At 51.0% G+C, this 23,697-nt stretch overlaps 1 protein-coding gene and 1 long non-coding RNA gene across 4 annotated transcripts in view; one reads left to right on the top strand and one right to left on the bottom strand.

Annotated features, from left to right (window-relative positions):
• Nucleotides 1-23,697, bottom strand: part of LOC135915411 (uncharacterized) — a 155,614-nt gene that overhangs the window by 118,927 nt on the left and 12,990 nt on the right. The window lies entirely within an intron of this gene.
• The window catches only part of LOC135895979 (nephrin-like), a 344,642-nt gene continuing 327,039 nt past the window's right edge, over nt 6,095-23,697 (top strand). For both annotated transcript variants that reach the window (XM_070536924.1, XM_070536923.1), the window contains exon 1: nt 6,095-6,934. In XM_070536924.1, coding sequence (XP_070393025.1) covers nt 6,841-6,934 — 94 coding nt within the window. In that variant the 5' untranslated portion in view covers nt 6,095-6,840. The remainder of the gene's footprint in view (nt 6,935-23,697) is intronic.

Raw genomic sequence — 23,697 nt, 5'->3', positions numbered from 1 at the left:
TTTCACGCTCCCTCCTCGACCGTGGCGCCGCCTACACTGCTCCAGCGTAGCAACGGCGCCAACATGCGCTCCTCGCCACTCCGTAGACGCTTCTCGAGCAAAAATGGCGCTGCTGCATGGCGCGAGGGCCCACGTGATGCTATTAGGCCAATAGCGACGCGGCGTTAGCCTCTGCCAGAGCGCGCGAGGAGGAGGCGGCATTCTTCAAAGCGTGGCACTACTTTACGAAGTTTAAGGGGCCTTAGGTGGCGTGCGACTCTGGCGCCACCTCGTAGCGTTCGTCACCGAAGAGCCTGTCTTGCGTAGCAGTACGCTTTCCTTCACACGCTTTCGCCATACCTTCCTCATTCGCTTTTCTCCTCGCGTTCTCCACGCTATCACCGCGTTCGCTCTTTCATCCTTCGCTGTGGTCGTTCGCTCCGTTACGCCGAGGACGCCGAGGGACGCCGACACTCAATGAAGGAACGGGCACCTAATTAGCTATTCTCCAAGAGGCTACTAACATCTATCTCACTACTTCGTGGTAAATACATGACTTAAGCTGACATATATGTGACGTAGATGCGTGTATATAGGCTAGTTGTACCAATACTCGCTTTGTTCGGCTTCCGGCGGCATGCTCGTACGCGCATTGTTGCTCGCAACTCGCGAGTGTCGTTCAATGACGCTATCCGCATCATTTTGACTTCGCACGTCTCTTGTGATTAGTTGAGACCACATGAGTATCGCTGCAGGAATTGTGAAGCCTCCTTTTTTTTTGGTAGCCCTGATTGTTGTGTTTTGCGAGCGCATCAATATGAGCTGTGGTTGTGGTCACATTAGGGTGAGCACGTTCGATGGATCCGGTGCGGCAAAGCAAAGTTAGGCTCACCAACGGGAGTGTCCGCAAATGCTGCAATGTCACGCCAAGTAACGTACGCAGAGGAACTATTTGCGTTGTTAGCATACCATGCTTCTAGCTCAGCTGGATACGTTTCTGCATCCTCTCCTTGCCACAAGACATACACCCGCGCATGCTGTGACATCAATTTGCATTCTGTTTGGTGGAGTTCTACATATGCCGGGAATTTCTTACGAAACTCCTCACAGGTGGACAACCGGTTGTTCTGTCACTTTACCCTAAGAGCAGAGCATAACCCCATAGACTGGTCTTTAATAAGTATAATCCGTCGTAATAATTAATAACACTGCCCATGAGATTGTAGTCAGCTATACCAGAACGCAGTTAAGAGGAAGCTTTAGCTCGGGCCCAACTCCGACGCGGCCTATTCAAATACATGTAAAGCGCAAAAACGTTTTTATGAGATAACTCCTCGACCGATTTTGGTGAAATTTGTTGCATTTGAAAGAGAAAGTTAAATTCTAGTGACTGTTCGAAGCGGAATTTCGATTTAGGGCTTGAATTTTCCTAAAACGATTTTCAAATATTTGACCGTTTGAAAAAAATAGAAGCACGAAGTTCACAAAGTCATAGCTCTGCATCAAGAACTGATATCGTGGTTCTGTAAACGGCATCCATTAGATCATTCAAAGCGGACAAATTCAATATGTCATTTTACATCTTACGTGAATTTCTTACGTTGGTTACAACGGTTTTGCAAAAGTTGTATTTCCCTATGATTAAAGTTTTTTTTATATTCATGTGTAACATATCAATTTTGTCCGCTTTAGATGTACTATTAGTTGTTGTTCACAGAATTGTATTATCATTTTTAGTGGTTGAGTTACAAAGTTGTAAACTTGATAGTTTCGTTTTTCGAAAATTTTCGATTTTTGCCAATTTTTAATAAAACATTGACAACCTAACTCGAAAATTCGAAACCAACAGTCACTAGATATCAACTTTGTCTTTTAAATGCAACAAACCTTGTCAAATTTAGTGCAGTGGTTGCCAAGAAAAACGAATTCTCCTTTTACATGTATTTAGATAGGAGCACTGGAGCTAAAGCTTCCTCTTAAGAATACAACGCTACCACTTCGCAGATATAGCGCGCCCGTGCAGACAAACCAAAGAGACAGAAGGAATGCTTGATGCCTATGTTTTTGCAATTGTTAGGACAAGTGGTACGAGCGCTGAGCTTGTCTGTAATTTATTATTAGTATTTTGAACTTTGAACAGTGCAACACCAAACTGTGACAAAAGGAGACGAACACTGTCCTTGCGCAGTGATGCACTGTTCAAATGTCGGAGATCCATCAAGAAGCGCATTCCGACGTTATAAAGTTATGATTGAAAATCAACGGGATGACTGCTACTTGTCTTGGCTTAGCCTTTTTGTTTAGAGGTAAGCCCGACTTCCCTTCGATATCCTGCACAAAAAACAGTAGCTCGTAGTGCGCGCTTGACTCCATGAAGCTTATATTGGAGTTTCGTGCGTGCTAACCCAAAGCATAAGGCACGGTTGATGTGGCTTTTATATGCAGATTCGGTGCCTGATAACTGCATATTACACAATCACTGAGTAATCACGAAGTGGGTTGCCGGTAAGCCCTTTTGTTTCCTTGACCGAAATAGATTTGTAGTTTTTTTCATTTATCTGCGCAGTAAGAAAAAGTGTGTTCTTGGTCAGGAGTACTACTTCTCCAGAATGCCTGCATAAGGTTTATTGGTCTATACTGTGCTGAAGTACTGAACTGCGCTGACAAATAACATTTAGAAACGTGCTGGTCCTGTGAGTTATTCATTTCCTGATGACAATAGACCTAATTAATTTATCAGAAAGCACTTTCGAAGAGACTCTCACTTTCTTTTGCCGTCGCGCGTGTTTTGCAACTGTTCTAAATGCTAGAGACACATTACGTCAAGATTCATTTTAACGGCCTTCGCTGCTGTTGTGGCACCACCTTTTACAATGTCTCTATCTCTTTCATGTCTTTTTTGCACAACACGGAGCTTTCTCTAACAATCTGCTCAAATTTGGAAATGACGTGAGAACTAACTAGATTGAAGAAAGATAACGGAGTGACGGTAACTTCATAAGAGGTAATTATAGTTTGCCACTTAACTTAGATAATAAGACAGAAACACGAGAAAGCGAAGCGCAATAGATAATCTCAGGGTCCTGTGCATTGTTGTCACAGTCAAATCAAATTTGGGAGTTACAGCCCAAAGAAAAGCGAGCTATGAGAGGTGTCGTAGTAAGCGGATTCCGGATTAAGTTGACAACGCGTACATTTCTTTAACATGAACCGATATCTAAATTGACGAGGGTATCTTCCCCACCCCCCTATTTTTTTTTTTTACCAAGATGTTCATTTGTGCTCTTTGATACATCCTGCAAACCACCACACTGAGATGCGGCTGTCGCGGCCGGGAATCGGACCCGAGACCTCAGATGTTTAGCAGCACAAAGCCACAGCAACTGAGGGAGCACGGCGGGTCTGTCCCTGACAATAGCTCACAACCAGCAACATAACGAAGTGAGATATCCCTTTTCATAGGCTTACGTAAAATGAACCAACTCACGTGAAAGCTGAGCGACTCAAATCCTAAATGCACGTACGGTAACTGCTTCTATTTACAAGGCTCTCAATTTCACGCCGCCACAGCAGTGGAGTCTATTCAGACGGGACGCAGGTCGTTTAGCGGTTTTAATTAGAAGCTTTCACTCCGCCTGAGCATGAGGCTTCGTGCTTCCTTTATAACCAAGCCCCGGTTTCACTACACGCCTATCCACGCGTTCTCAGTTTCATACAACGTTAATTTGACGATTCAATGTAGGCTATACGTATACGATAACGTAGATAACGAGAGGAATTGATCTCTTTCTCGCGCGCGCGTTTTTGTGACAATCGGTCCTAATCAAAAAAAGAACAACAAAAAAGAAAAAAGGGGGTGGCAAGCACTGATTTTCAACTTTAGCGCCCATTGAGTCGTCAAATCAAGCATTTATGAAACAGACAACGCGTGAATACGCGTGAATGCCCGGGATGTGAACTCGGGGCTTGATAATCGAGGAAGCCCGAAGCCTCTTCCGTAGGCAAATGGAAAGCTTGCCATTACACCCGCTAAACGACCTTCGTCACGCCTGAATAGACTCCACTATTGGGCTGCGTCAGATTCGGAGTCTTGTAATTAGTAGCCGTTACCGTATGCGCATTCAGGATTTGAGTCACTTAGCTTTCACGTGAGTCAGTTCAGCTTGACGACTCGATGTGCGCTGTAATTGAAAATAAGTGCCCCCCCCCCCTCTCTCTCTCTCTCTCTCTCTCTCTCTCTCTCTCTCTCTCTCTCTTCCCCCGCCTTTTCTTTTTCAATTAGGACCGATTGTCACCAAACGCACCCAAGAAAACATTTGTTCCTCGCATTATCTCCGTTATGCTGCACATAGTCGGTCAACGTTAGCCAGAATGAGTTAGTCCGGAACAATAGGCCGTCCTATACCGAGGCATTAATTAGGTTTGCGTATGCCTTTATTTTGCATCATCCTTCAGTTATCGCGCGGTACGGTGGCCGCACATAGTGGAAATTTTGAGTGCTTTAGAAGCAGCAGGGACAGCCATGAAATTTTAACGGTGAAACGCGTGAAAACGACACAAAACTTGTACTGAAAAAGACGGAAAAGCTTTCAGCAGACTTCAGTAAGAACTACGTATTCGCGCCAATAGAAAACATGGCTTAATTTTTCCTTCGCGATATAAACTGACGATGTGTGAGCATTTGCCCATAAGATGCACGATAGCTTTCTCCTTTAGTCAGGCACGCTAAATAATCATACTACAACACTCTACCTTAAATATAGTCCCATGTTCCGCTGCTACACATTTCATTGACCTTATACAGAGGTTAAGAAAATAGCTTCGTAATTGCTCAACTTACATAGCAAGCAAAGAAACGTAGAACATTCGTCTGAATGGAGGCAGTGCTTTTGACGTGCATGGAAAAAGAAGTCCGTTGTAACGTGAACTCGAAGGTAAGAACAAATAATGCCGATATTCAATAAGAAAGACGGTGCCGTACTGCGAGAACTTTCCCCGAAACTCACTTTATTTGCGTTTCCTATCTTTTCGGGGTAGTTAGTGCCCTTCGCAACTGTTCTATTTCTTTCTTTCTTCCTTTCTCTTCGTTCCGGTAGAAGTCGTCGAAAGCTCTGCAGGCTGCGGGAAATCGCGATGTCATAGAGCGTTAACCCGAGAACGCCCGTGAATAGGACTACGACAAAGGAATAGAGCGGAAGGAAAGCAAAAGTCGATCTGAGCGCTGAATGAGGAAAGTTCCTCGGTGTTCTTGACGTACGCATCCTCCCATTCTTCTGTCTTTTTTTGCGCCAAGCGAGAAACGTTGGAACGAATAAATCTGGGTGGCTGGCCGCTTTGAGACGTCTTTATTGCTTCTGCGGCCGCGTGTGTATTTCCATTTGGGCAACGCGCTTCCTGATGTTACGAACGCTTCATTCGCGCCTGAATATTTATAGCCGACGCCGCACTTCCTAACCTCTCCACGACTTTCGCATTATTTCGGTGCGCCACATTCGTAGTAGCCCTTAATCTCTCTCTCTCTCTCTCTCGGGCCCTGCGTGCTCCTTTCTCATGCCCCCAGTACTTACATATCCTGGTTTCCCACGAAAGTGGCAGAACCGATGTTGAATAACAGCGTACAGCGATCGCACGGTCTAGCGATCCAGTAAAAGCAGACCTGTCTATCCTACCGTGTTTTCGCTCATTGGCTCTCTAGTGTGCAATTGTTTTTTACCACACCGATGCCTCTAGATGGCTCTCCGGAGAGGGTCTTGGCCGAGCCGCCATGCTTACTACGGTACGCAAAACAAACATGCGTGTCTACGAAAACCGCAAGTGCCTACGAAGATAAACAATTGCCGGTGTCCTCACAAGAGGACGAGCAGGTGAGACGCTGCTGGAGTGGCAAGAGGCAGCGAGCGCCCCTTTGGTGCCGGCAGCCTCTGGGAAGAGACGGTCGAGGGACGAAGAGAGAGGGGACGCGCTCGAAACCCACGGGGCCCTACTGCTGGTGCGCTGCCCGCACTCTCCCGGCGTCCGCCGTGCGGTTGCCGGAGCTTGCCGCGGGAGGGCGCCACGGGCCTCGCCGAGCGGAGCGCGCCGCCGCAGCTCGGCTCAATGGGCTCCGTGGCCGCGATCGGAGGAACAACAGCGCGCCGCCCGCTGCCGCCGCTGCTGGCATTCCAGCCGTCCGTCCAGCGTTACAGCTCCAGTCTCTCCGGTTGCCCGGCGGCGCTCTGACCCGAGGCTCGCACGCCGAACGGCTCCCCATCGCGGCACACACACCCGGGCCGCCTCGCCGCAGCTGACTTCTCTTTTTTTTTCCCCCCCCCCTCTTTTGCGCGCTGCGTTCGACGTGTTTTGGCGAACGCAGCACCAGCCCGGCCGGCGTCGTCGCCCCGACGGACATCGCGCGCGCCTCACCGGTGCCGCTCTTCCCCGCCGGGACCTGCCCACGCGGTCGTTCGCTCGCCCTCCGCGAGAACTCTTCTTCGAGCCCGAGGCGTCGCGAGGAGCTTCGCGCGTTGGATGCGCTCCGCGTTTCTCGTGGCGCTCTTCGTCGCCCCGGCTGCTGTCCTGGCCCCAGGCTTGCGGGCCGCTCGCCGCCGCCGGAACAGCCGCTCGCAAGTGCGCGTGTCGGCGCGAGTGTGAGTGCGTCGCGCGTTCTCCTTCCACTGGCTCCTGCGGTGTGACCGGGAGCCAGCGGCGACTGGTGACCGCAACACTCTCGCGCGCGCTATGGTGGTGCGTCGTCCGACTGTTGCCCGTGCGCGACCAGCGACGAAGACGACAGCGACGTGCCCGTGGCGACTGTGAGCGCGAACTCTTCCGAAGCTTGGATACTCGTCGACGGGACATTCGAGGAGAGCCAGCACCGTCGCCATGCAGTGCCGGAGGCCGTCCCCTCGTCGGCAAAACCCCCCTGCGGGCATGCTTCTACGCGTCTTCGCCGGGTGCCTGGTCCTGGTTAACACAGGTCAGTAGCTTCTTGCTCGATGGGAATCGCTCGCTGCGATTCGGCGCGGGCCGCTTGTTGCTTCTTCACCAGTCGTCGTGCGACGCGATCGAATTGCTTACGTTCACTCGTGAAGCGATGCGAAGGAAGGAAGGAAGCCCGTCATTTTCGAAAACTGCGCTTCCAAAGTACGGCTTCCTGCGCCGAACGCGTTCGATTGAGCAAACTTACGGTGAAACCGCTTTCTCAAAGCGGACGTACTTTTTATTTGACTTCGAGTTGTGTCGAACGGCCAGCCAGCGCGCGATCGCCGCAGCTTTGAAACACATTGCTTCGTGCCTGTGCGCGCACTTTTCCGCACGGCTTCTGTGATTGCAGGTGAGAGCGCGCTGCATTGCGGTGCGCTCTCTCCATCGAGGTGCGCAACGCATTTGTGATTTCATGTCTACTTGACTTTCTGGCGCTGTCGGAGAGCGAACTACAATTTTTCTGTGGGTGTTCGCATGCTGGTGGTTTACTGCAGTTTCTGTTTGCTGGGCAGGTAGTGACGTGAAATCCAGATTCGCGCCAATCGTTGCTTTTAGTGGTAGCTAGGGTGCGTGCAGCTAGGAGTGTTTCAAAAGCACGCGATTCCGCAGATCGCAGCAGGAATCTTGGGAGACACCGTTGAAGCAACTGCTTTGGCTCTGCAGCGACGACGGCAACGCTTTCGCGTGTGTTTCTAAACCCTGTCGCAAACCATCGTTGAGCAAGCAAAGACTGCGTGGAAACTCGATTTTTATGAGCTCGTTGACTGCGAACGTGCTAAATTGCCTCCCTTTACTTTTGTTTCATTTGTGCAAGCGTCTTGCTGCGCCAGGGGCTGTGTTTCCAAGCGGGCGTTATCGGTGTTCTTGCAGAAGTTCATATGTGGCGCTTACGTACGTGTATAAAGCACCGTCCATAACTTACTTCGCTTTCCTGTGTGACAAACCTTGCCCGGTATACGTGAAACTTTATCTCCGTACCTCTACGAGAAAGCGAATAGACTGCATTGAGGCCAAGGTACCTTACGAGAACAATAGTTCTTCATTTTTAGCGCTATTCTTTTTTTTTTGTTCCTTTTGTCGACGACCAGCTTCTAAGCGCCGGTTGATGAAAATCGTTCATCCTCTTCAGAGCTTTAGCGTAGCGAGGGGCAGCTGCGCTATTTCACCGCCCGCTTAAGTTAAGCTTCCATAATCTCTTTTTTTCTCGCATACTTCTTCTGCAGTTGGTCCTGCTGAAGTATTCCCAAGTGTACAGGACGTTTTCAAAAGCTCGTCGCTCGCTGAAATGGTCGGACTGTTTTGGAGCTGGAGAGCTCGCACTTGTTTTTGGGTACCGCTTAATGCTTGACGTAATTTCGTATTAAGCGACATTCCTGCGTGCGCCTTGAAAGACTCCTTGCCGTTATTTCACAATGCGAGAGCAGTTTAAGAGCTCGAAACTACGTTCGCTGTTTCAGTGCGTCCTTTCTTATCGTCGCGCCATCGCCATCAATCACCATCCTGTCCCCTACCACACTGCGAGTGAAAACTAATTTTTTACCCACCTCGGGAAACTGGCCCGGAAGTACCGCCTAATCGCAGGAATGCTGCAAATTCTGTATTCATTTCTTTCTTTCTTCTTTTTAAGTGCGTGAGCCCTGGTTAAATAGATTAATTTTACCCATTAACGTTACACTAAAAACGCAGTAGATTTGCTCTTTCTCTACGTTCCTTATACGTTCCGCTTCGCCGGTGCAGGAATAATTCTTGCGCGATGCTTCTCAGGAAAGGAGCATGTTCACTTGCGTCTTCGCGGAAGAGAGAGAGAGAGCAAGTGATAAAGGAAACGTAGGCAGGTTAACCAGGACTGAGCCCGGTTGGCTACCCTACCCTACAAGGGAAAGGGGGACGGAAAGATTAGAAGAGAAGGTCCACTGGAGATATCAGTCGGCCACTCAGTCCGGATCACAGACGCTGACTCAGTCCGGTCGCTTTCAAATATCGCAGCAGCGCTTTTGTGGCCTTTTGCAGCTGCGATGAAACTGCGTGAAGAATGTGCGCGCTAAGTCACTGCTCCACATTTTCCCAAATGCTGCGGCGGCGTGCTCGAGCGCACCAGCAGCTACACACAGTTAACAGGTGCCAATATGGGCTGTAACATTCGTTCACATTGCGATTGCCATTTCGTGCCAATATGCACTGTAAAATTTGTTCACTTCTCGATTGTCATTTCGAGAACGAATATTTCTCACTGCACTCGGGAAGCTATACCTACGGAGTGAGTGTCGTTATCTTTTGTTTTGTTTAATCTTCGTTATCTTTGTTTGATGCGCGTAGTTTTTTTTTTTTTTCAGCACCATATCGATATACACGTATAGTTAACCAACAGTTTTCTCCCATGCCAGCGTCACGACGCGTTAAACCGTCGGTCGCCGACACTTTGCTAAAGTTATTCCTATCCTATCCTCCCATACTTTCGAAATCCAGAAGTCATCAAACCTTCCAGCACTAGCACATAAGCATATGTGGTATTGCCATCGGTCTTGCGCTTACATCTCACCGCACAGGGTCGCGACCAAACCGTTCACTTGCGATCCCGAATGAAAACAGCTCTAACGCGCATTATCTTGGTTTGCGATAGTTGGTCACCCATAACTTGGCCACCTATCGGACGCTGACAAACAGACGCTGACAAAAAGAAGATGTATATATATCCTCTGCTCTAAAAACAAATTTCTCTTCATGATGTGCACAATAACATTTAGGTTGGACTTCTGTTTCTTTATTCTTTCCTTAACGTCGTATTCGTCCGACACACTAGTGCCAGCTGCGGCTTCCGAGACGCGTGTGCAGATGCCGCAAAATTTTAGAGTATGCGTGGCTCGTAGAATCCCGCACAAACCGCTGAGCGCGGATGTCACGTGATAGATTAGTAGCCATGGCTCGTCCGGCTGCCAACTCATTGTCCCAGTACCTCGTCGAACCTCCACCGGAGAATAGGCATGGGTTTAGATGTCCAGTGGCTGTGGTGGCCAAAGTTTTTTTTTTCTTTGCCATGCGGTGCGGGTAAAGCTGAGAGTGAGGAGGTGACCCGACGACGGCAAAACGATATGGCGTCGCGCTACGACACTACGACGTCGGCCACAACGAAATGTCCGGACGGACAAGGCGCAACAACCGCAGTTTGGAGCTTTTACAAACAAGGCGATCGCGTCTAGTTGGGTACGATATCGTATTTGCTGCAGCCAGCGCGAACTTGACACTGAAGCGATTTCGCCCCCTGTGGCCCGTAGCGCTCGTGATTGTTAGCTCCCGCGTCCGCCGTGCAATTGCGCGCTGCCTGCAACCATGGCTGTTTTTACGACTGCCGCAGTAAAAAACGCACGCACCAAGGCGCGGGCTTTAACGCGAGCAGTCGCACTTGAAGAACGCAGAGGGTCGCCAAAAGCTTCTGCACCCTCGCAAGAATCATTCGACCGCATTCCATTGATCTTCTTCGGTGGTGGGTAAGAGTAGAAAAAAAAAAGAAGGTAAAACCATCAATCTGTGCTGGATAATCAGATGTCGTTTAACGCACTTGCCATTGGCACTCATTCCCGGAGCCAGGAGGCAGAGATAGAGAGCGAGGTGGCGGGGAGGGACGGTGGTGGTAAAAGAGGCAAGAAAGGAAAACGTTAGGTCGTTGTGTCTCGTTAAGGGCTGCAGCCTCCGGGCCCGAAGCCGATGCGGCTTCGGCGATTCACCGGCTCGCATTGCTTGTTTTGTGCTCGAGCGCTTCTCGGTCTTGCGCGTCGAAAGGACAAGCGGCAGTGCACTGGAAAAAAAATAAAAAAGCACGAGCGAGGAGTGGACGCAGCAGCACGGCATCCCTCCCCCTCGCAGGCGCGGAACCGCGCAGGGAAGGAGTCTGCCGACGATGCCACGGGCGGTTTGGCGACGCTTTGCTCGCCCTCTGGGAGAACGGCGACGCGTCGCTCTTTCTCGTTGGCCCCGAACGTCCGGAATTCGGCGCCCACAGCAACGTTTCTAATTGGATCATCACGTGACGAGAAGCGCCAAAGGAGGAGGAGGAGAGAGGAAGAGAAGCGCCGTGGCTTTGGCAGAAAGGCCGCCACCGACGACTCGCTCCGTCTCCCCTCTCTCGGAAACACACGCACACTCACGGTCCCTGTCGGAAGGATCGCCGCTCGCAGATTATAGCTACCGGTCTTGTCGGCTGTCCCAGGGCAACTCGGCCGTTGCATGGGGAAGGAAGCGGGCAGCCAGATAGAAGACGCCCGAGCCGTAAAAGGAAAGAAAGGTTCGTTCGATAAGAAAGGAACTTGGGCGCACGTACCCTCTCGCGAAGAGACTTCCACCACTCCACTATGGCTCTTACGAGGTTAACGTTAACTGCGGACACATAACTCTGCACACGTTTTGTTCAACCCCCCCTCCCCGAACACACACACACACAAAAGGTGCCTTTCTTATTTTCTTGAGCTGCGGATTTACGCGCACCTCGTAAAGAAAAACGAATAGCGTTATGGTTTATTGCGACGCAGAACTGGTTACCGCACACTGACGCGTTGTTTTGATACGTATGGCTCAGGGTTTCCAGACTAAATGAATACCTGCACATTGAGACATTTGAAGCACTGGTAAACGTATTTAGGCTCCTGGTGCAGTCTGCAAGAGGATCACGAGGGAGCATTACCAACGCCCTCTCCTGGCTGCGCAACATTGGGCCTCGAACCGCTATCTATCTATCTATCTATCTATCTATCTATCTATCTATCTATCTATCTATCTATCTATCTATCTATCTATCTATCTATCTATCTATCTATCTATCTATCTATCTATCTATCTATCTATCTATCTATCTATCTATCTATCTATCTATCTATCTAATATCACAAGTACAGCACTCTCCACGCGCCCGACTGGAATCTACCGATGCGTTCTTGAATACGGCGCTACCAGCTGTCGGTCACGCAGTGTACAGGTGTAGGTAAATTCCCCGCGCGTATCGGTGATTTGCGACGAGAAATCTCTTGTCCCGCAGCTGACCTTACCGCGAGACAAAAGACGACGTGCGTGCAGCTGGCGCGTGTGAGGCCGTCTCCCGTGCGCGCACGAGTGTGCCGCGTAAGCAGCGCTCGCGCGTTGTGTTGTACGCATAAAGGAACCGGTCGCCACTTCTCGAGCGGGGATTTAGCCCGAGACAAACGACCCCGTCGACGTCGTCGGCTTTGGGCAGGGCTCGCCGCGGCACGTGCATTTCGCTCGATTAGTCTCATATGGGAAAATGAAGCCGGACGAGAAGACTCCGGGAGAGAAGAATTTAATGCTCCCCTCCCCCCGCCCTCCACCACGATATCCTTCGTGCGCATCCTCGGTTCGTTCGAGAAGAGAAGGCGCATTTCGCGGCGGACTTCTTTTTTTTTTGTTTTTTTAACACTGGTGGCCCGCCGCCGATGAGCCTGGCACCCGGGCCGTTCGCAGCCTCTCGGGTGCAGGTGTCTCTGCGCAAATCTGGCGCATTAATAGCGCGAGCGTATTTCTGTCCCGTAATCAGCCACGTGGGGAGGGGGGATTTACCGTTAGTTGATTTTATTTACTTTCGGGCCGCCGCGCGGTGGCGTATAAGCCTCGCTAACGAGCCCATCATTTCCGGTAACTGCACAGGGACACGTGAGGCGGTTAACGAGGCAGTGGACACGGCGCGAGGAGCCTAGCATGTGTAATACGGTAACGTCGCGCTGCTGTCGTGGCAGTGGCGCTTCATTGGAGCGCCGGACGTCTTGCAGTGCATGGCTCTTCGAATGCTCATCGAGGTGGCGCTCGCGTTTCACGTTTCCCATCCCTGTATGCGTTTAGGGCTGTATAGGCACAAACACCTCGCGTCGATGGCTGTGCATATCGCATTTCTCGCCAAACACCAGGAGCAGCGGGTCTCGTCGTCAGCGACACTCAACGTCTGAAAGACAGCATCCCTCAGAAACATGCAACACACACAATCATTCGCTTCTTACAAGAGGTGACAAAATCGAAGCTGGTGAACCAGCCGTGCGACCTTGGCAAGAAACTGTACAGAACAGTCTTACGGTTTTAGCGGGATAACTACGCAAGAGCAAAGCGAGAACGCTTGCCCGTCTTATGGCGACGATAAATAATGCTCTGGCCGTTAACTGCTCTGCATCTGTGGGTGGTATACTTTTGCGCCTCTTTTATCCTAATCTTGGCAATCTTTCGAGTCCTCTGATCAGATCTGTTTTAGCGCCAGCTGCCTTCGCGCGTTCTTTTGTTTGAACAGCGAATTATTATGCCATCACACCAACAGAAACAATACTTGCCCATAGACTTGAGAGAGAGAGAGAGTATAGGGAGGGTAAACAGATTTGAGTTTCGGGTTAGGTTACCCTCCACGTGTGTGCTGGAAAATGAGTTTAGAAAGTGACTGAGCATGCGACCGGATACCAGGAACAACTGATAGGCAACGCGCAAAAGTATTGCACGTGTCATCGCTATCCCGAGTTGCTGCCACGTAATGGACGGAAAGCCGCGGCCCTATTCCACATTGCCTCGCTGTACACGCATTCCTGCACTCAGACAAGGCGCCCGCCCGCTTACACTAAGGCAGACAGCCGCCCTGAAGAAAGCGCTGAACGATGTTTCTTTTCTTTCTCTTTCTCCCATTTTTTTTCTTCTCTATCTCTCTCTCGCTCTTGGTGTTTGTACAAGCACCGTTACTACATTTGTCTATTTCTGTATAGGTATCGATTTTAATATCCAAGATACGACTTGCTCCAGCCCGAGAGTAAACAAGCAAACGCGCCCACTTTATTTCCTCGCTATCAAAGAGAGATGAAAGGGGCTCCTCTCTTCGGCGAGCGCCCTCCGGGTTTTGCTTGACGCGCCCTCGAGGCAAACATTTCTCCAGAGTAAGGACCGCCGCCAGCCGTCGCGGTAATCGTCATTACTTTAAACAGAGCCGCGCGCGCGCGCACGCACGCACGCACTTTCAAGAGGGGAGGCTCACACTCACGGCCCAGAAGGAAACACTTGGCGCGGCTCCAGAGGATCTCTCCAAGAGCGTCGAGCACGCTTTCTTGTCTTCCGTGGATCCGCGCCTCTTCTCCGCTTCCCCCTCTCCCCTTTATTTCCTCTCGCTTCCTCCTCCGCCACGCACGCTGCCGAGGAGGACGCCCGTTTCCGGAGACGTAAATCTAATTTATTCCACTGATTCGTTCCCGCTTTCAACCGGCCGTGCATTTCTATCCGCAGGCACGCACACACACACGCACACAACATCATGACTCCCTCCATGTAGAAGCAACGGCAACAAGGACACAAGTCAGCCTCGTGCTTCTTCGCGCAGAGAACAGCACACTCCCGTCAGGGAAAATGAATAATGCTTGTTTCGCGGCTTGCCTTTATCTCTTCGTTCTGTATTTGCCCATTCACAGGGCGCGCGCGATAAGGGAAAACTAATCGGAGTGAGCGACGATCTGAGCCTTGTTTTGCGAGGAGGCGCCGCTGAGGAGGCGCTACGTTATTGTGCCCCCTCTCCACTCCCGCATCCTGCACCCACCCGTTACAAATCGGTGCCCCAAAGATTTCTTTGCGATTTGTAGCATAAACAACACCTGTTTGAGGCGTGTTTGGCCGGCAAGAAATGTTTTTCGAGCGACGTAAAAAGAATATCACAGTTTCGCCATTAGGGTGAAGCAGTGAATGCGATTGCAACATGTTAGAATATTACACGAAGTGCAAGACTCGTAGCTGTGGTGGCAGTGTGAATTGAAGTAAACGTAAGCTGACGGAGTAAAAAAGGAGCTGTTGTGCTAGAAGTCCTCTGTTTGAATCATGCCATCAGACAATTTCAGCTGTTTGTTAATGAAAGCCAACGTTCTTTCTTAGCGAACATACCACCACTTTTCGGTATCGGGTATGTTCAAACCTCTTTCGTGGGCCAATCGCGGAGATTCTGCACAACCGAATCGATTAAATGACACCATATTAATGTTTAAGCTCAGTTATTGTTGCGCACGCCTAATATTAAATTCCTAGGAAATCTAAGATGATAGGCACGTGCTATAGGTGTTTTGTTTCATGACGTGTGTTTGTGGGCTGTCATTCTCAAAATTCTGAGGAATAATGTTGCTAAGAATGTAAGTTCTAATACGAGTGGCCTTAGTGATGGAATGTTGCGGCAATATAACTCTCATTTACCGCATCTAATGTAGCAGGGCGTGGACTATAGCATACATATACCTAAATATATGCTGAACCTCACGGGCGACGGCAAACATTCGCTTGGAGTGTACATATAAATCTCATCGCAATCAAATCTTAAATAAACCAGTTCCTGCAATGCTTACACTTGGATATATCGCGTTGAATTCCTGCGTGACAACGGTAGATGTAAACGTGTCCGGACATATCCTTTCCGAAAGACAATTCAATGTCTCTGCGGAGCGCTTCGATTATACTTTCATTTCACACGTTTGGCAAGCGTCGGTCAGTATATGGAGCAGTCTTCTCTCCAGCATGTTTGAGCGAAAAAATAAAAGTCTTTTATCGGGGGGATTTATTCCACATACACGACGCGGAAGGCCCTCTTGTTTTCGAAGAGCTGAACGCGAGGGCCGCAGTCCAATAACAGCCTATGTGTTGCCAGAGCAAGCACACGTGCACACACACGTGCACAGGAACGCACGCACACATTTACGAGATGTTCACTCGCTGGTTTAATCGAAGTGTAGTCCTGACACGGGTTAGCATCTAGAGGCCGATGAGAGCAATACCGCAAGCTGCGCAACACACTCCCATCTTGCAAACTGCTCGCGCTCCGGTACAATGGGAGTTGTGTGCCATGTTGCGCTGTAAATGGCAAGTGCTGCCGAATGAAAGCACCGACTTTTCCCAGTTTCGTGTAGACTGTCAATTGGGCCGGCATTCTGTAACGGTTCGCTTTGGAAACGGTTCGGTCTGGCTGTTACGTCTAGGTGACGTCACTCGGAGAAGCAGTGGTTGCCCTTGCAACCCTCAAGATCATGCTCGCCACCGCGCGCGACCCTTGAGCCAACCACTTCTCCGCAGTTCCTCTCGTAGCAGACGACGGGTTTCTCTCCAGATGATTGACAACCTGAGTGACGACAACACGCCTACCAAGGAGGACGACAACGAAGCGCAGGCCAATGGTGTTCGTGAGAGCGAACCGTTTCCAAAGTCAACCGTTACAGAATACGGCACCTGGCAGCAAAGAAGGGCAAAGAATGCGCTTCTACGTTTCGCATGAAATGACTCGGAGGTGGCAGTTAGCCTTTTAAAATTCGGGCACTGTTTTTGCCTCCAGACATGTGTTAGATGCCGGACGTATAGACTAGCATGGTTTAACAGGCTAAATTAATCATTAACTGGAGCGCACTCGTCTGAGCCAGACATCACGTCTTCACCGTTTCACTGAAGCGGACAATTTGAGAGATCGGGGATACACAGAGATTGAGTTTGTTGTTATGTTTAAATCCCAAACCTCCACACTTTACGACATCACACGCACTGTGTACGACCATTAAATAAGAGATCCTTGCCGTGGTTTCGCCGCGGTTCCAGCAAACGGCAGCACGCTTGCGTAAAGCCTACAGCCGCTGTTCGAACCAGACATTCAGTGCTCGTTGTCGGGACCGCCGGCACTATAGGCTCTGTTCGTGCGGGAAGGAGAGCTTGCATGAGATATTGGTTGGCGCCGACGTCTCCCAATCAATTATTCAAATTGCATCTCTCGCTTCCTGCGTTAAAGGATCGCATGACAGTCTTTGAGGCGTAGAGGCGCGCGTCTCACACGCGGGTCGATGGTCGTTGGCCGGGCAGGAATGAACGATACCGCAGCGGTAATCAAGTCTCGCCGGAATCAGGTCCTCAAGTTCCATCCACAGAACACGGACAACGAATGGTAATTTGATATGAACGTCTCTGTTGCATGCAGATGTAATGAAAAGAGAAGTTTGCAGTTTTGGTACATGAATGTCTTACGTGGCGAAGCAGTCTGCAGACGGTCGTCTGCCTTGACGAATCGAAGAGCGTTAAAGCAGACGACGTTTAGGAAGATATCCGTCAAACCGGGTGCCATCTGCACTTCGTCCTCCTCTATTTCCCGGCTGGTGACGATAATACCGTATGCGCTCGCAAACGTGCCTGACTTTAATTTGTGTTTCATATAACCGGGAATGCTTATTCGCGTTATTTTCGTTTTTTTCTGGTCGAGTCACGCGAACACCTTTTGAGAGAGAGAGAAAAGAGAAATTCGTTCGCTCCTTCGACCGGCCATCTTTTGTCCAAGCTGCCAAACAAGTTCTCATTCTGTTTCCAGCTGAGTTACGCCGACCCCTTTTTACTTTGTTTTCACTGAGGCTTTCCCACGGTATATTTCCAATTCGAATTTTACCGCCACCGAACACTCAGACGAGCACGATGATGCATCAAAGTCGGCTTATTCTCGATCGACGCTTCAACTTCCCTTATACAGCAAGCGTTGTTCACACGGCAGGCGTGACCCGAGTCGCCGACGACGGCTGTCCTCGCGCACACAAAAGCAGACAGGCCCCCATTGAAGCTCAAATCTCGGTCGCCACCGGCCATGCAACACGGCGATGGCATCCAATCACGGCATGCCATCGCGTGACCGTGTACACGAGAGACAAGTCCATATACGCACAATCACCAGCTTGCCCGCCGCGGCGCCGTCTGCCTCCTATATATGCATCCCGACTCTGGTCCCCCCCCCTCCTCTCCCCTTTCCCCTCCGCAACAAGTAAGCTCTGCATATGTGATCACGCACGCCCTACGCACTCCTCCCTCTGCCTCCTTCCTCTCCGCCGACTCGCTCCAGCGCGCGGACCGCCAAATTGTGAGCGGAGATCCCACCTCCGGTGGATCGTCGATCGAGTCCCAGGCCGCGTGTTCTGACTTGCGTCCCCACGAGACTCGGCCACTAGCCCATATAGCTGCCGCCACATCTCACAGTTAGAACCGTGCAGCGCATCCGCCCTGCGCCCGACTTGGGCGTAGGCTATAAACATGGGCTCGAATCCGTGAAGCCGCCATGCATCGCTGTAACCCGGTTCTCAAACGCGACGGCGCCTTTTTGGTTTTATCGCGTCGCTCCCAACGTTGCGGTTGATCAGCGCAGACACGCCGCCCGTGTGCTGGCTGCAGCCGAAACTTGCGGCCCAAACAGCGTTGGTTAAGTTCGGCCCAGGGTCTAGCGGACGCCGTTTCGCCCTCCGCATAGGCTTCGCAGCGCTGCACCCTTTTTATTGAGACAGATTGTAGCTGGGCTGCCCCCTCCTGTTCGCCTTCCCGCCCTATCTGGCCGCGCGGCGGACAGGAGTGATGGCAGGGTTAGAGGGAGGAGGTGCCTCCCCTTTCCGCGGCAGGGAAAGAGGGAAGCGAGCGAGGCAAGCCGTTCCCGCGTTGCCCTTCGCAGAATGGGCAGCAGCCGCAGCAGCCGCGGTGCGATTGGTCAGGCGGCCGATCGGCCGCCGAGAACCACAATTCCCGCGAGTCCCTCTATCAAGTGCCCCGCACGCGGGCTTCTCTTCATTCCGGGGCAGCAGCCGCTATCGGCGACCGCTATATGGAGCGCTGGTATATGGTATATTTGCTGCGGCTCGTCGGCTTCGCCGCTGTGCTTGCCCGGCCTTGGTCGTGAGCCTGAAAAGTGGCGGGTTTGCCAAGGCGGCCCGCAGCATGTGACCGCCGGCCGGATGGCTTAGTTTCCATGTGTGTGCATAAGCCTTTGCAGACTCGGCCGGCTCGTCATCGCGATGCTTCGGCGCACGTGCTCAGACGTGGCCTCGCACGAGACGCGCAAAAGACGACGTCAGCCTGCGTTGCTCAGATACCAGAGAAGGAATGCCCCAGGACTCCGAAATAGATTAAGTTAAAAGAGGCTTCTACGTATAAGGGAATATGTGTATGGTTGTAAGGCGGTAAAATAGGAAAGAAAAAAAATGAGACATGAAAGCAAGAAAGAATATAAACCTTGCTCGTGCGAATGTAGGATACCGAGATAACGAGAAGTAAATTGAAGGCAGGAAGAAAGAGGCCAATAAGAAAAAAAAAACGTAGTGAATGAGCGGTATGTTTCCCGCATTTTTCGTCCACGTATAGCACGAGCGTCGATGCAGACTCACGCATGCCGGTCTGCGGACGGCACGACGCGGCATATATATACATATATATATACACCACGGGAGCTTCTTTTACGATCCTACCCGCGTCAGCAGTTGCACTTGTTACTGCCCTTCCATCTGACTGTCTTTGCATTTTCTTTTTTTCCCCTGGTCGGCGGCCGCCCCGCCGTACCGCGTCGGCGTCGTGCGCGTCGCGTTTGTAAGCGTTTTGTTCTCCCAGTTTTGCGGCGCTCGCATTCCGGTCACACGTGCCCGTTCGGTCGTGTGCTGTACCGGCCGGCCCCGCCGCGATCTCGGAAATAACACGCTGCGGAACGCGTTAGGGCCGCGCTCGCCGCGCTCTTGATGGTGGCGGAGGCGGAGCGATGCGCCGGTCAAGCGGAGGAGGGAAGAGGACGCGTCGGCCGAGTGAAAAAGAAAACGTGAACAGCGCTGCCTCTTCTTCCCCTTCATCGTGAGTAGGAGCGAACGGCACTCGACTGTCTTTCATTTTATATTTTTTTCCGGGGGGGTACCTGCGGTGGTGGCCATTCTTTTCCTTTCTCCCCCCCCCCCCCCCCCCCATAGACCGTCTCAAGTCGTCCTCCTTTGTGAAAGGTGTGCGCGCCCGCTCTGATTTTGTCCTTTTCAGTTTTTTTTTCTTCGTTCCTCCATTCATTCAAGCTCGAGAATTCACATCCTTTAGTAGTGCCGAGCATTTATATATGTATACGTACATATATATACACCATGCCGGCATCGCGCTTCCTTTGTAAGAGACCCTCTTGGCGGCGTGCGATGCTGTCGACGACCTGGCGGCGACGCATTCATCGGCGCACATTCGGCACGCCGACGCAAGGAGGGTGCCACGCGGTTGGAGGTAAGGGGGGGGGGGAGAAGATTAGAGCGAGTATGGTAATAACAAGGCGCACGCTGTCCGCGCTGCCGTGTGAATTGCATGTACGCGAGCTCCTTATCGCGTCCCCGGGAGAGAGGTGCTTAGAGGCGCACGCGGCGCGCTCCGACGAAGGAGGTGTTGCGTAAGGTCAATTTCGGCGCCGTCGTCTCCCGATTCGGTGCCGGTGATTTGAGCGACCGCGAACTTTTGGGAAACGTCGTCTCTCCTTTCATTTTTTGTTTGTTTGTTTGTTCGAGTGTCCTAGCAACACGGAGGATTCTTAGCGCCAGTTTGTTCGTGCAGCACAAGTAAGTAAATTAAAAAGAAAGTACGAAGCCTAGGTAGTGTCTAACGCGCGCAGGCATACCTGTGACTAGACGGTGTAGCCTATAGCTTGACAAGTCCAATGTTAGTGAGGAATGTGTGCGTTTGCTTACGAAAGATGTTGGAGATAAACAAAACAAGAGAGAACTATTATGACCAAGTTTTGTATTTACGTTTATAGTGTCCCTGTGAATCACCCTTCTGCACTCAGTGCCTCACTCTCTCTCTTTTACTCTTTCTATTCCCTCTTTCCCTTACCCGCATTGTGGGATAGCAAACCAGGCGCCCGTCTGGTTGCCCTCCCTGCCTTTCTTCTCCTTGCTCTCTCTCTCTCTTTCTCTCTACGCTGGCTCATCCCGACTGACATGTTGCTCGATTTGTTCATTACTTTGCGTCGCGAAGCTCAACGTAAATAAGGGAAACGGCTGAGATTCGTGGTTACCCTTGCGTCATGAAGTCCAAAGGATCTTAAGTTATTCCTTTCAATACTTGGAAAACGCGACTTAGAGGAAGGAAAAAAGATGGACTTCATGCGCTCTGCATTAACGGCCGTTTAGTTTATATCTTTCGTACCCCAAAACCAATTGTTATACGTTTTTTAGTGCTTGTAGTTTACGCATACTTATTTGCCTTTCAGTCTCATTTACGCGCCGCTTTAGTACCAAAGCAACTCGCCTGAATTTCATTAGTGCACTCATCAAATTGCGTCCCTTTCCCTTACCGGCGTACATTTATCTGCCTATCAGATCGCTTCTGTTGCAGAAGCTTGTATTCCCCCATACGTTGCTCTTGCCAGTTCAACGTTGCTGCGCAGTGAACAGGCGGCAGCCACCATTAGCAGGAAGGAACAACAACGTATAACGCGCCCGCTCAGGCGGCAAATTTGGAAAGGCGAAGTGTTACCAGGGGATCCGACGCACTGGAACGCTTGAAACGGCGCAGCTCGTAATGTCTGGTTCGCGTCAACGCCGCCACGCAATTCCGAGAGGAGACGCTGCCATTCATATAGGGGAACCCCCCCAACCCGGTTACAGAGCCACGTTTTACCCGCGCTACAGCTTCCCCCGCGCGTCTCCCAAGCGCTGCGGGAAAAAGCCGCCTCCAGTGCGTGTTCCCTTCCTCCACCTCCGCAGCCCCAAAATCGGGACGACGGCGTGTCGCGCCCGCCGGCCGGTGGCGCTGGCACGTTAGCTTAATTAAGGGCGAGCTTGTTTTCGATCCCGTCGGCCCGCTCAATTAGGCGCAGCCAACCGTGGACTCCCTCGCCAACCCGGCCGCCGATTACGCAACGAGTGAACGGGACCGAGCACCGTCACGAACAAGCCAGCTCGTGCGCACGCACGCACGCACGCACGGTGGCGGCCCCGTCCGTCTCAGATCCTTAGAAGTTCGAGAGACCCTCGCCGCGAGTTCATGTTGGAGACCGAAGACTCCAGGGGAGCGCTTTATTCCGAAAAGCTGGAAAGTTGAGGTAGCCTGTTGCTTGCAGGGGGAGCGATGCCCACGACTCGCTGAGCGGGCAGCGTATATAGGGAACCTCTCGGCGGCAGAATAATTTGAACGGAATTTGCACGGACGTGGTGCGCGTGCGCATACCGGCACAGCGATGAGTGGCTCGAGCATCGGTCGCCGGCAAATAATTGGACAGCTGCGCTCTGTCACTCTTTTAATCCACGAGACTCCGAACTACGTTATCCTCAAGCAGCGATGCCACTGTTCCACCTTTATCACGTGATAACTTATCGCTCTGCGTTACAAGTTGATCTTGAAGCTACCAGAACACGTGCGTTGTTTTTATATCTAGAGTCACAATTTTCAAACGTGGTGCACCGACAAAGAAAAAAAAAATGGACTTGAGGGCGTAGAGCAACCGACGGAGCGGTGATTTCGCCACTGTGGCCGGAGTTGGGACACCGCCGATCCCGCTCCCCTTTCGCTCCACTGTGGCCTGGTTGTGTTGTAAGTATAATTACTATTAATGGGGAACCATTACATGCCCTATTATGGAGGCACCGAGCGATGGTACTATAAATGACTGAGGGCGCAAAGAGTGAAACACGCCCGTGTTCCTGTCCCTTTGTGATTTTCGTAAATTGTACGCTTAAACAATATTAATCAAAAACGCGTCATAAATGCTCGGATTGACGTCAGATTTTTTACGGAAGTTGCCGTGAACAAAGTAAATGGCTTTGAAAGCGTATTTAGCGCCAGCGAACACGGACAGAAGGGAGTGAGTGAATGAGTGAGTGAATAAACTTTCATTTGGTCCAGCAAAACGCGATAAAACGCGCACCCGGCTAATCCCACGACGGGACTGACAGATCTAGTCTGCCGGCCCGATCGCGGGCGCGCTGGACGGCCAGGGAGGACAACACAAATTCCCTTCTGCCCTTGTTCGCTGGCGCTAAATATGCTTTCAAAGTCAGTTTACCAACACGCCGAACAAATGGCAATCCTAGATGGCTTCGAAGAGAAAATTTTGGTACATTTAGGTTTGGCTGGGAATCGAGCCCGCTCCTCCAGGGTGCGAGCTGCGCACGGTTCTCCGACACCGCGGCGGTGCGTGACTCTGGCTGACTAAAGGTGTTTCTAGTGTCAGCGTTATTGGGCACGTGCAGCGAAGCCAATAAGCCAAGCCAAGGAAGCCAAGCCAATAAGCCAGCGCAGCCAAGGAAGTGGCGCCACGTCTTGAGTGTATAAAATGATCGCGCTGCCTCCCATGCACCTCACTTGCTCTTCTGATTACATCGATGCTGTCTCTACTGCGATCGACTCTCGACGCCACGTCGCTACTGTATCAAATGAGCCGGTCTGTGGCAGACTCTATGTACACAAACACACAAACCAAACCAGGGGAACGAACCTTAATGCACCGTCTGAAGCATCAATCTAAATGATTTCACCAAAACGCTTATGGTGCTTTCGCATTCCGACACGTAAGTAGTCTTAGGTGTCTCAGCGAATTTCTTATTACCTACTCGCGCAGTCGGCGCCATCACCAATGGTAGCGGTGATGCTAGAACTGTATAGCCATAGGGAAGAGTCGCTTCCCTGACAAAGACGAGATCCCTCGGGGGTTGAACCTAGGCTGCAGCGTCATTCCCGCCTTGTTCGTCCGCATTTCATCGCTCTAATAATTTAGGAGGTACTACAGTACCATACAGTATTCATTCGTGAGCGAAACATTGATTCCGCGAGCCAAAGGCAACATTACTCCGCGATTTAGGCGTACCTACACCCGTAAGCAAAACTGAAGAGTGCACTTGAACGTTCGCAACGCCAACTTTGCATAACAGTACCCAGTTTCAAATTACATTCGCAGTTGGGGAAGAACAGCTTTACTACGGAATTTCTGTTCCGTTAAACGTTTGAAGAATTAAGAACGAAGCACAT

Source organism: Dermacentor albipictus, chromosome 4 (assembly GCF_038994185.2).
Source record: "Dermacentor albipictus isolate Rhodes 1998 colony chromosome 4, USDA_Dalb.pri_finalv2, whole genome shotgun sequence".
In the NCBI taxonomy this organism is placed as follows: domain Eukaryota; kingdom Metazoa; phylum Arthropoda; class Arachnida; order Ixodida; family Ixodidae; genus Dermacentor; species Dermacentor albipictus.
The sequence above is the reverse complement of the archived record's forward strand: the minus strand, read 5'-3'. Positions and strand labels throughout refer to the sequence as shown.